Source organism: Cicer arietinum, chromosome 6 (genome assembly GCF_000331145.2).
Source record: "Cicer arietinum cultivar CDC Frontier isolate Library 1 chromosome 6, Cicar.CDCFrontier_v2.0, whole genome shotgun sequence".
Lineage (NCBI taxonomy): Eukaryota > Viridiplantae > Streptophyta > Magnoliopsida > Fabales > Fabaceae > Cicer > Cicer arietinum.
Window position 1 is genome coordinate 3374965 of NC_021165.2, and position 13565 is coordinate 3388529.

The 13565-nt window shown below is 28.7% G+C and overlaps 1 protein-coding gene across 2 annotated transcripts; it reads right to left on the reverse strand.

Annotated features, from left to right (window-relative positions):
* Window positions 1-17: 17 nt before the first annotated feature.
* On the reverse strand, window positions 18-5636 carry LOC101504283 (tRNA-specific adenosine deaminase TAD3). Of its 2 annotated transcripts, none has more exons than XM_012716704.3 (9): window positions 5353-5636; window positions 5194-5245; window positions 5042-5115; window positions 4280-4401; window positions 2935-3017; window positions 1944-2040; window positions 1382-1813; window positions 739-899; window positions 18-565 (listed from the first exon to the last, which is right to left on the reverse strand). In XM_012716704.3, exons 1-9 carry the CDS (start codon window positions 5420-5422, stop codon window positions 388-390), a joined length of 1269 nt encoding a protein of 422 aa, XP_012572158.1. In that variant the 5' UTR covers window positions 5423-5636; the 3' UTR covers window positions 18-387. The 2 variants fall into 2 exon arrangements, with proteins under 2 accessions (XP_012572158.1, XP_012572157.1); XM_012716703.3 differs by having other exon boundaries at window positions 1370-1813; window positions 5353-5630.
* Between the last annotated feature and the right edge of the window lie 7929 nt (window positions 5637-13565).

A 13565-nucleotide genomic window follows, 5' to 3' on the forward strand; every position in this document is an offset into this window, starting at 1 on the left:
CAAAAAATTATAAATAGTTGACAAAAATCCAAATCAAACCATGTAATTACCTTATTTATAACATTAAGAAACAAATGTCAATAATACCCTACCCTATTTTTAGTGTACCAAAATTTACAGAAGGTATTAGATTGGTAATTAGTTTAAACAAGCAAAATTCGAATCCATTTTGGTGTAAAAGTGTCAATATGACCTTGCTTTCCATGACAGACAAAAAATGCTTTCAAATACGATTCCGAAGGTACAACTGCTACTTAATCACCAAAGTTCAATATTCACTAATAAATAGTATCTGCTGCTAAAATCCTTCATCTACTCTTAATTTTAAGAAGTTACATCGGCTACTCAACAAATCTGTCAAATACTAGTTTCTTCAGCTTCTGCAATTCAAGTATCACATTTATGAAGGGCCTCTTCCGGCAACAAAACTCTGAAAACTGCATAATGATGATTTAAGCTCTTTTCACCCTGCAATCTGTAAACACTTCCCAAGGCACCGGTTTTAGGGTTTGGAAAAGCATAAAATATCCGCCTAATTCTCTGATGGACAAGGGCCATGGCACACCTAGCATTGAAAAGCAAATATATCAGAAAACAGCTACTAAGGAAAAAATATTCACCATCAGAAAGTGAAATTTGGAGAGAACTTCTCCATTTCATGTGGTAAAACACACTCAAGAAATCCAACAGACAATGAAGTGTTTCAATGTTATAGAAGAATCTCGTCTCTAATCTTACATTGTGCAAGGTTCCCAAACAAGATATATGTCATAACCAGTGCATAAGTAAGGTCGTGCTGAAAGAAGATTGGAAGTTTGACTATGAGTATTCAATTTATCATTGTCCTCAATCTGATTGGAAGTTTGACTTTGAGCATTCAATTTATCATCACCCTCAACCTGAAACATCACACCAATATCAAAAATACAACTTTCAACATAACACTCAATTGAAAATGACCAACAAATATAATAAAGGTAAATTCCATTGCATTTGTATTTTATGTTTCCATATTGCTAATGTTAAAATACGTGTACTTAGACTCACTTTAATTAACTTCCACGTCATCACATGATCTCCCCTAATGTTTTATTTTATTTTATTTAAAAAAAAAAAAAAAAAAAAACTAATAAAGCATTGAAGTTATCATAATACAAGGTCCAAAAAATCAATACACCAATAAGAAAACATCGACTAAGCTACATACAACTCAATTGAAAATTATTCACAGGTCATCCAAATTCTAACCATAATGCATTACCAATAGAAACATCAAGTTAAATTAAAACACAAGAAGATACCAATAAGACTTAAGGAGTGCTTATACAAGGATGTAATAAATCAGATTTAGCCATTTAGGTAAACTTACAGTTGCACATACAGTTTTCTGTCTCTTTGAAGAAGAGCTTGTCGAAAGACTCTCATGATCCGATTCCAAATTTTTTTCTTTACTGCTCTCATCATTGGGAAAAAGATGTCTATCTCTGGCAGCAGATGATTCTATAGATACAATGGCAGCATGTCGCAAAGGATGACAATAATATGAACTCTCTGAATGCGATTGCTGCTCAGCCCATTGCCAAGGATATAGACAACCGACACGTGCATATGATTGTTTGAGATGATTGCAGGAACTTCTTAAATGTAACAGTTTCTGGGGATCCAAGCTATTGGAAATAGGATGAGAACTAGATAAATCTGATTTTCTATAGCAGCTTTCATCTTTGCAAGTGTTCCACGAAAAAACTTCATCACGTGCAGTTGAAATTATTTGCTTAGCTGAAGGATCCACTATCACTGCAGCGTTGACTACCTAAATTGATCAAATTTTAGGTAAGCAGCTGTTGAATGTGAAGAAATAAAGCAACAGATGTAATGTATGTCCAGTCAACACATTATTTCTAGTTACAAATTGTATGAAAAAGGCCAAATTGTGCCTTTACCAAGCCATCAGATGTTGCCAACTCAACTGCAGATTGCATAAACTTCAAAACTGATTGCGAGTCCTCCTCGCTAAATCCAGTAATGCCATCAATGTTGCTGTAATTTGATTTAAAATGCCAAGCCACCATCATAAGCAAAGTCAGCTATTATCATACAAGATAAGTTTTTGGCATTTATTCCAGTAAGCCCATTGACAAAAAACGTTGAGCTCCACCCCGAAAAAAAGTCAGCATGTGTTGATATGTTTGGTAAAGATTTCAAGACGATATTCATAAAAAAAAAAGAAAAAGATTTCAAGGTGATCATAATTTTTACTGAGTGTCAAACAGACATGAGACTAAAAGATCTTGATGCACCAGATGGTCCTAAATCCACCACATCTCCAATACTTGCACAGTCCAAATTTTCAAAAATACCCTTTGGCCCTTTCTCTTTCGAACTCCCCCAGTTTCTACCCATAGAACATCCAGTGCTTAGATCATTAAATAAAATAAATTGTTTTAAAACCTACTTGCAAATATAATACATCTGATACTATAATTACAGGAAACATCATAAAAATGTAAACAAGCCTAGGACAGGTTATTCGTGAAAACAAAAAATAATAATGACATTCAATATTGTAGAAACAAGGGTGATCACATTTTCATCTAGGAACTTAGGAAGCACCACTTATTATATATTACCCAATATCAAACCAACTAGACACAATGGGTAACTTGTAGCTCATAGATATAATCTTTTGTATTAAGTGCCTGGCCAACTTCCAAATCATGTAATCAAATTTAAGGATGTGTTTCTTGGACTTAGAATTTCATTTAACAGTACATGTTTTAATATGGATTGTTTTAGTCATCTGATGACAGATTCATATATAAGCTACGTCAAATTTCAAATACTCAAAAGAAACCAACAGTTTTGTACTTTCAATAAAAGCCCACGATAATATTTCAAATAAATTAAATAAAAGAATAAGAATTCAAAGCATACTAAGTTCTTGGATGATATGACGTTGGCCAAAATTTGCATTGCTCTTGCCACTCTTCTTTTGATGTTGCGGCATATTTGCAGACCTAAAGTCAATTAAATTCGAATTTAGTGTACAAACTAACTAATGTAAAGACAACAAGGACCAAGAGCCCTCAGTATCCCAACCAATACTCAATGATATCTTCAATCAATAATCTTGCTTTGTTTTGACATGTAGGGGACCCTAAAAAATATATCAGATGGACATTTAACTAATATAGTCTTAAACCTTTGCCCACACACGAACATTTGATAAACACATGATAAAATTAAAACTCCATTCATATATAAACTACTGATTTTCAATGTTGAGGATTTGCTCTTTTTTCAAACGGATGATTTAGTTAGCAAGCTATCAAAGACCAAGAAAGCAATTGACAAAATAAAACTTAAATGATAATTGATGTACCATAAACTAAAATATAGAAATATTTACATAAAAATTAAAAGTAATTGACCACCCATAGTCCATACCTGATAGCACTATTAATATCAGATAGCTTTCAGGTCCATCACAATCACAAAAGTTAAACTAAAATAAGCCAAAACTCATGATCACTGTTATCAATCCCGGATAGCAGGATGGCCGCTACTCGGAAATTATTAATTAATAATTTATACTATACATAAAAACTCAACAATTAGTTTTGATTAACCAATGAGGGTGAAAAATTACAGCAGAAGTGAGACAGGGTGAGAGATGAGAAGGCCTACTGTTGTTTTGGTATTTTCTAATTGCAAAATTCATCAAACAGCCAGACTAAAAAGCTCTAACGTTTAAATCCTAAGAGAATTCTTGGAATTTTCCATAGCATTCTGAGGCGTGGTGCTATCTCACCTCAATAGCCACTCTTTCAACCGCTACACCAAACCACACCACTACTGTGTGTCTTGTAGTGGCCAGTGGCTATTCCGCTGCTACAGCATGCTATTGACTGAACTGTTCATCATAACTATTTAGAAATGAATTTCTGATGTATTCTTCATCTAATAGTTCTTTTTTTTGAAAGAGTTCTTCATCTTAGTTTCTATGATAAAATCTTTTTATGTTTGAAACTCATGTCACATTCAACCTCTATTGATCCACTCCAAGTCAAGATGGGTGGACTGATTTCAAGGGAGCAAAGCTGTGCCTATTTGATTTTCAGTCTTAAGAGATAAAACTCAAATCTAAGATCTTACATAACGGAAATCAAACTTCATACTACATGGATCAAAAGGCATAAGAGGTCAAGCCATAATCTGAGCAAGCAATATCATTAACTAATGTGAAAAATAAAAAACAAAAAACAAAAGAAAGACCCACTTTTGTAATAAAAGGACTCAACTGATAGGAACTGATCAACTCCTGAAGAAGAGGTGGCACATGATCGAGTTGATTGTCACCTTCATAGGCCAGGCACAAGATCACTGATAGCTGTATTTGTCCTGTCAAACATTCCACGTGTCACCAAAAACTGACTTGGTCAATTGGCCACAACTTATTTTAACAAGGAATAAAGCAATATAACATAACAGTATGCTGCTTATACACAATAGAAGCTCAAGGATTTCATATTTCTATTATAAAAGCACAAGGTTCTCACTTATTTTCAGAAGCAATAATCAAAGAAGATCTAGGCATCTAGCACCAACTAATTGATGTAAAATGCCTTGAATTAACTAAACCAAGCTTTATTTGCTATTCATTTATATATATACCCCTTCACTGCATCATCCATAAAACTCCACAACAAATGATGACTTAGATTTTTCAAGGCCTATAAGTTTCGCTGTAGCACCAACACTTATGATCGTTGTTGTGTCCCGGTTTCTGAAATGTGTTTGTATCGGACACTAATACAACACCGGCAATTGATTACATTCAATTAATTCATCTTTTCAAACTATTATCGGTGTCTGCGTGTATTTGATTTCCATATCCATGCTTCATAAGTAGGTTCATACATACACACAAAGACACATTCCAATTTCCAATCACATTGCTTGTTACACAGCCAAGACATTTTAAAAAAATGTTATCATTGTAATATAACAATTAGTTTGGAGAGTAAGGAATAACAAGTACCTCCTTCCAGAACTTTCTTCTGAATTCGCTTCACATGACGGAGATCTTCGAGCGGCGCTATCTGATTCAAACGCCTAACAAGAATTTAAGCATAGGTAAGCTCAAGAAGCACAAAGAGCTCATGGCAAGTAAGATTTCGAAAAGAACCTAACCTCACAATTTGATTGGCATGCTTCGGATCGATGGAAGAAGCAAAAACACTAACTGTACAGAACAGAAACAAGCGAAATACCACTGTTTCAATTCACTAAATTCAAAATAAAAAAAATATGGTGAAAATTTGAAGTAATAACAAATTTAGATTACGTGACCAGTAGGTTGATGGTGAAGGTCGTGTGGCGGCTCGTCTGGGATGTGCAGGATTAAGTTGTTATTTGTCATTTTCTGCGTGACGGCGATACGTTTGAGGGAGAACGTATACGCCGATGCGGCGGCGACGGGAGTGGGGGCTTATGTGTACTAGACCCGACCCTTTTTTAAACAAAGCAAAACGACGTCGTTAACTTAAAAAAAAAATTAGAAAAACAGGCCGAGGCCTAATTGTACATTGGGTCAATAACATAACCGACCCAACAAGAAGAAGTACCAATAGCCACAAGTTCTTGAATCTTGAACATCAAATGTTATTGACCAAAAACGAAACATCTCTTATAAAGAAACATCAAATATCTTCAAGAAAAATAATATATGTTCGTATTAATTATGTTACATATTTATTTAGTATTTCAGTTGATAAAATGTAAGGTTTTGAGTTTTTTAATTAAAATAAATAAATTTTTAATTCATGGTTCAAATCTAAACTATACTTGTCATTTTTTACAATTTTAAATATGTAAATTAAAACAATTTCTGCTTAACAATTAAAAAAACATTTTTTTTTTGTATTTTTAGAAATAGTAAATATTGTTTTTATTTAATTTTACTTTTAATATATATAGAAGGAGTATATATAGTGAGAATAACTTTTTTATTTGAAAATAAGGAAATAATTTGAACCTTTAGATTAAAAGAAATGAACGAGATTAAAAGTTCAATTAAATTTTGGCTAAATTGCATTTTTGGTCTCTTATTTTAGGTGAATCACGAAAATAGTCATCTTATTTTATCTGTTTCCAGTTTTGGTCCTCCAACAGAATTTGGATCTAAATTTTGATAAATTGTTATTTTTTAATGACGTGTCAAAAAATTAGTAATGTGGCAAAGGTCTATATGGATTAAATAAATTATTATATTATTCCAAATTAAAAAATACAATTTATGTTTTTAAAAACTAAATTCCTATTTTTAAAACAACATTTAATAAGCCAAAAAATTAAAAATTATTTCAAACACAAATCAACGCAAATCAGACATGCACGATCTGAACCCTAAAATCTAAAATCGACCAAGCATTCATCTATGTTCTTCTAATTCATCTGTGTTTTTCTTCTTCTTCATATGTGTTCTTTGTCTTATTCTTCTTCATTTGTGCTCGTTATGTCATTGACTCATCAAACCAATCAAAAAAATTGCAAGATGAAGAAGAAGAAGAATAAGAAGACGAAAAACATAGATGAAGAAGAAGAACTAAGATGAAGGCTTGGTCAATTTTAAATTTTAGGGTTCATGCATTTTAGGGTTCAAGCTTCTTACCATGCGCGTCTGATTTGCGTTGATTTGTGTTTGAAATATTTTTAAATTTTTTGGCTTATTAAATGTTGTTTTAAAAATATGAATTTAGTTTTTAAAAATATAAATTGTATTTTTTTAATTTAGAATAATATAATAATTCATTTAATCCACATAGACGTCAGCCACATCACCATTTTTTTTTGACACATCATTAAAAAATGATAATTCATCAAAATTTGGACTCAAATTCTATTTGGAGACTAAAACTTGAAACAAATAAAATAGAAAAACTATTTTCGCGATTTATCTAAAATAGAAAGACCAAAAGTGCAATTAAATTTTAAATTTTTTATGTAACTCTTGTTTCATCTTTCTAGTGTACATGTGTTTTTGTGTTCCAGGCCAAACTAATGAATCACCTTCCATGAACAAAAACATCGTCGCCAACGATACTTATACTACCATAGAGAATTTGATAAGGTTGATGTTTTGTTAATTGATTTTTTTTTTTCAAAAGAAAATCCCAAAATTCTCAAAAAAATATAAAACATTTTTTTTAAAAAAATTAAAATTATTTTTTCTTTGAAAAATTGCGAGAAAAATTAAAAAATTATATTTCTTAAAAATGATCAGTATTTTTTCTCGAATAAAAAAATTTCGACCAAAGATAAAAAATTTATAAATAATTTTTTATCGTAAAGAAAATCAAAACATTTTTACCAAATAATTTTGAGAAAAAAAATTAAAAAAGTGGATTTATAGACCCCACTGATCCTACAAAATATTATGAGTTTTTAGTTTTAGAATTTTTTTTTATTTGATTTTTTAATTATAAATTTTTTTTATCCCTCCAACATATGAAATTAAATCAATAATTAATAAGTTTGTGAAATTGACAGATATATTTTTCCACCGCCACTACTAGTGGAACTCTTGATTTTGGATCCGTACATTTGTAGAGTCCGTGTTGGGGGTCGCACAAAATCTAATTCAATCAATTCTTCATCTGCATATGTCAGTTACTATATTGCTAATTTTAAATTTGCATGTTTTAACTTCAAAGGTTTTTTTTTCTTTTAAATAATTTGTTAGGAAACTTGTTTTGGTGCTTGAAATGAATCACTATTGGGGACTTATATAGAATGTAAAAAATGAGACAAGAGGACAACTAATAAGAAGTAATAGAACAAATATTTTGTCCTAACACTCCTTTTGTTTGATATAAATAATTATGGTTTTATGACATCTATATATATTTAAGAAAAAAATTGTGTTCGAGCTAATTTAATTGGTGAGAATGAATGTGTGAGAATATGAGAGAGAACCAAACAAAAGAGGTGTTTAAAAAAAGAGGAGAGATTGTTCCGATCTCGTGATGGCCGGTAACATTGCCGATAGTGGTGGTTCGATGAGTATGGTGCCATATAGTTATGTTTTTATAGATGAACTAGAAGGTAAAACACAAACACTTTTTTAGGAAGATGAGAGAAAAACACTAGTATTGTTTAGATGAGAGAAATAATCATTTTGAGTCACTTATACACCTGATTTAATTCCAATCATTCATATTAATTTAAGGGTTAAAAATTATTTCTCTCATTCTCACATAACACATAAAAAGCATCATTCTCGCAAAATATAATTTATATATATAAAATGCGTGACTAATACTTTTTTAATTTATTCTTGTAAAACCCTTAACTTTTAAGTCCATGTTTCGTATTTAACAAAATTTAATTTCAAAGTTCCTCTTCCAAATTTACTAAGTTTACACGATGTTAGCATAAAACTATTTTACTATATATCCATTAAATTTTTCTAAATAATAGACAGGATCAAATAGGTTATGCAACATAAAGGGACAAATGAAAAACGGCATAAAAATTGCACAAGATAAGATAAATATATAATCACATGCTTGCACAATTTATGTTGGAGTATATATTGCCGTTGGTGGTAAGATATACATCTAAGGATTAATTCAACAACCTCATAATTAATTAATAAACCTATAATCACTGAGCATGTGTATAGAAATACCAAAGATTTGCTAAAATAAAAGGTACATATGATAATAGTTTAGAATCTTTAGATTAACATAGAAGGAAATGACATCATCGGTGGGCTTGCAATTAAATTAATAGTGTAAGTTTGGTGTGCTTGCAATTAACTTAAATTAATAGTGTAAGTTCGAGGATATAAAGAAGTTGGTTTAGTAAATGAAGTGTATGATTAAAGTCGATTTATATAAGTACAATTTTAACGATGACTATTAATGCTAACATATTTTTTTTAAAAAATTAACACCATAAACTCTAAGTATGGTAGTTAAAAGTTTAAATTGCACATTGCGCACACATGCTATCTTTTTTTTTTTTCTTCTTTTTCTTTCTTTAAAAAATAACTAATTGCTTAATTAAAAAAATAACTAATTTAAATAATCTGCAGAAGTCTAAATGACACGTGAAAAAAATGAGAATGTGCAAATGTCAATATATGATACCTTTTGAAATGTGGGAGTAACTAGTTGATGCGAATTTGAGAATTTAGTATTCCTCATTTTTTTATGTGTTTGTGAATTTAAAAGTGGAGTTTTGGTTAATCTACTAGCAAATGGTAATATATTTTCTTTGGAATTTTTAAAGTGATAAATTGTGTAATCCTTTTTCTACAATTAAACATTCTTTTGATACCCAGTTGAAATTGAAAGTCGTTTCGTCTTAGTTGCTTAATGATTTTGGCCCCTTATTGGTTTCGCTCTTGTTTCATTTTGATTATATTGTTTAGTCTAACTTTAGTTCCTATATTATCCTCTATGAATATAAGTAAAAATTAAGATATATTTGATCTAAAGTGATATAGATATTGATTTTTGTTTATATTTATGTATAGAAAGTATAAGTGTAATATAGATTAATAATGTGAACTACGTACTATGAATAAACACACTTTATTAGTCTTCTATTTCATAATGAATATTATTTTAATAAAAAAATATTATTTTAAATAGATGGATCATTTACCTATAGAATATAAAAGAATCAAATTGAAATTAAAGGGATCTGTTCTGACATGCTATGCTCCACTTGTTGGATAGGAAAGACCTTAAAGGCTTCCTTTGATCATATGATTGATCCTTAGAAAATACTAAGCATACACTACTTTGATGAATACAATGAACATAATAAATAGAAGATCAGATATTAACTTAATCATGCCTGGTATGATCAGAATCAATTGAATGGAACCAAATCCAATATAGATACTAACAGCACTTGGGATGTCGGTTTTCTTGATTAATAAGTATTTATACTTATATATCAGTCAAAATAAAATAGATAATTAAATTTATACAAGGGGAGACAACCATGACCAATCAAATTGATATAAAGTGCCACCTTTCCAAGTAATCAGTAGCATCTTATGAAATTTTTATAATAAGGTTCCATATATCCAAAGCAAGCTAGTATTGAATTTTGAATTTCCTCCACGCATGTGGTTAGGATCATTTCCTTGCTGTTTCCAAGGTCCCATTCCAATTGTATTAGTATTATATAATCTTTATGCTAGCTAGTTATTTATATTCATATATGAGCCTTTTTTTCTTAGAGACTTTTTTTCAGTTTTATATTCTAAGAAAATCCTTTCACTTAAGCAAAACATATGGATTCGTGGGAATTGAAATATTTCTTAAGCAATATAGAGATCTAGAATGTAAGGTATCATTACATTTTTTTAAAGGTTCAGAGGAAGGACACATTTCATTAAGTATACATAAAAATACAAGCAATAGAAAATTCAAATGTTTCTTAGTTTATAAAATAGATTCCAAGCATTTTAATTTTACTGAGACAACTTGTGTGGATTATAAAAAAACAAAATGCAAAAGTTAAAGTATGCACCATAAAATTAATAAGTTATTTAGAGGGCTTATGTTTGGTGGACTACGGGCCTAAATTAAAGATTTTAGTGTTTGCCGATAGGCCGCGTCGGCCCATAAGTTTGTGGTAGAAAAGTATGCATATTTATTCTTTTTTATGTGCCACAATACAAGGTTTCTATTTGGTTTTGCGGTAACAAAATCAATTTTTGCTAAAAGTAATTTGAAGCTAAATTGTTTCATATAATCAATTCTGAAGACATAATTTTAGAAGTAAAAATTATAAATTTTAATTTTAAGTTATAATCAATTCTGAAGATATAATTAATTTTACTCGAGAACAATTCATATAAAATATTAGCCTATTTGTTTAAGATTTTAAAAACAAAATCATTTTTATAGTATTTTATCTTTTTGTTATAATATTTTATAAAAATAAAACTTTAAATAAAAAATTGGTTTAAATAATTTATCTTAAAATATTACTTTAAATATTTCATCTAGTTGCTACAATTTTTTTGGATAATAAGATTTCAAAAAACAAAAGAGGAAAAACTATTTTGAAAAGCTCTTCATGAAAATAATATTTCAAAGATACTTTTTTAAAAATATAATTTTTATCATGTTAAAATATCTAATAATGAATATCTAAATTATTAAATATACAAATTACTTTTTAATTAGTAAAATATGAGTTTAAAACAATTTATACTATTTTTACATAAATTCTCTTAAAAATCATTTTAAAAAATATAAAATCAAAATCACTTTTTAAATTTTTTAAACAAACAGACTCATTATTACAAGTTGATTATAAGTTGGTTAGTATCAATTACAAATTAGATTTTTATTAGTTTAGGTATATCATTAAATAAAGTGCATCTTACATTTATTGTAATCAATACTTTTATGATTTGTTCAATCATAATAATCAATATTTTTATTTTATTTTCTTTTTATTGAGTTTTACCATGTTTTCCAATATGGTATTATACTTATTACCCCATTTTGAAAAGATTATCCAAATTCTTTTTTCTTTCGTTTCATTTTTATGAGAAAATACTTTTTGGAGTTATATTCTGTTATTTATAGATTTACCACTATTTCAAATTTAAAGAGGTTGTTGTGATAACCACAAAAAATAATGTGTTTGATTCGATGTTTTTTGAGGTAAAGTTAATTTTATAATTGGACATGAATTTTTTTATTTTCTCGGTGTACTATTAGTTTAGTGTTGAATTATATATGTTGAGTTTTTTTTTTAGTTAAAGAAAAGAAAAGTAATTGAGGATATAAATCTAATTTAGAAAAAGAAAAGAAATAGAATTTGTATGTTGAGTTTGTTACAAATTATTTATGTTAACAAATATTTGTTGAAGTTGGTCGCACACTTCAATATTGCTTGATATTGATGTTACTTTGAATTTTCGTTATTACTTAGTTATTATTTATTCCGGTCACTTTTATATAAAACAATTTAATTAAAATTTAATTAATAAAAATTAATATATTTCAATTGAATACATTAATTTTTGTTAATTAAATTTAACTTAATTTTCTCTTATAAAAAAATTTATAAAGTGTATATTTTGTTGTATGTTTGTACTACATGATAATCCTACTCTCCCATTGTAATCAATATTTTTTTCATTCATTAAAACCTAAATAATTAATATTTTTATCATTTATTTTTTATTGAACTCTACAATACTTTATCAACAAACAAACATATAAAAATTACTTCTAAATCACTAAAATGAATATTGTTTGGTCCAAAAAAAGAACTAAATTAACATGCATCTTAACAAATATCTTGAATGAATTACAAGTGTCAATCATAATTGATAACCACGAGGAGAAGGAAAGCTCAAGTCCCCGTGTGCATAGATATGAATGTATGAGAATGAAATTGTAAAAATACAAATAAAAAATAAAATAGATCGATCAGAGAATCCGATATAATATGAGATTGTGACTGATTTGGAATTGGTTTATCTTTCTTTGTTTCATTGATACATATCATAGCGTTTTCCGAAGGATCGATTTGCTTTGCGAATCGTGTGGAATGAATAATGCACCTTTAATCTATTAATCTAATCAAACTACTTTGCATGTGTGCACAAATCTATTCGAGATATACCATGTATCTACTTACGTCTTTTTCTCCTTCCTTTTATCTTGTTAATATTTATTTTCATAATGCATAATTAATAAATTCAGTTGTTGGATTCAACTTTACTATTTCTATAATAAATGTCATAATTGAAACACACACAAAATTCAATTCTAAAATAGAGAAATTGAATAAAGAATTAAAATTAAAATTAAGTGAAAATTAAATGAAGAACAACTCCAAACAGTTGCAAAAAAGGAGTTAGAAAAGGAAACCGACATAAACAAATGAAATCTTAAGAGTGCTGAAAAAAAGAAGGAAGCAAATCCCAAATTATGTAAAGTTAACGATTGTATTACTATTTATAACTATAAATACTCTGTATATATAAAAAAAAATACTTTAAAAAAAAAAAAAACACTCTGTATATATGTGCACCCTCTCCTAATAAAGCTAATTAATTATCGACATACTTTTGGTTGAGATTAATTCATTAGTGGGCTTTCTATTAATTTGAATGGTTTCATCACATGTCTCGCTAACAAATTGGAGAATTATCTCTTTCCACCTCACATACAACTCATAAAATATGACCCACAAATCATGCGTGAAACAGCTCAATTAGATTTGATCTCTATATCAACCCTTAATTATAATAACCACATTATTATTGTTATTATTCAAATCACCATCTATATATTGCTTTAATTATCGCATTTTTTGGTCAATCACTCCTTATATTTTAAGCAACCTTTAAGTGGATCAAATTAAAAGACATTATCTTCAATGGTTTGATCTAAGACATTATCTTCAATGGTTTAATTTAATGTAAAAATAAACATTTAAAAATTGATGTATTTGATTAAAATTTTATTAGAATACATTGTTTTTTTAATAACTATTTTAGTTTATATTTCATT

Excerpts from the sequence above, each read along its gene's own strand:
- LOC101504283 (XM_012716703.3), bottom strand. The coding sequence starts at position 5,422 with ATGACAAATAACAACTTAATCCTGCACATCCCAGACGAGCCGCCACAC. Across the intron at positions 1,814-1,943 it reads TGGCAACATCTGATGGCTTG|GTAGTCAACGCTGCAGTGAT; the intron begins GTAAAGGCACAA and ends TGATCAATTTAG. Across the intron at positions 566-738 it reads GTTTGGGAACCTTGCACAAT|GTGTGCCATGGCCCTTGTCC; the intron begins GTAAGATTAGAG and ends TTTCAATGCTAG.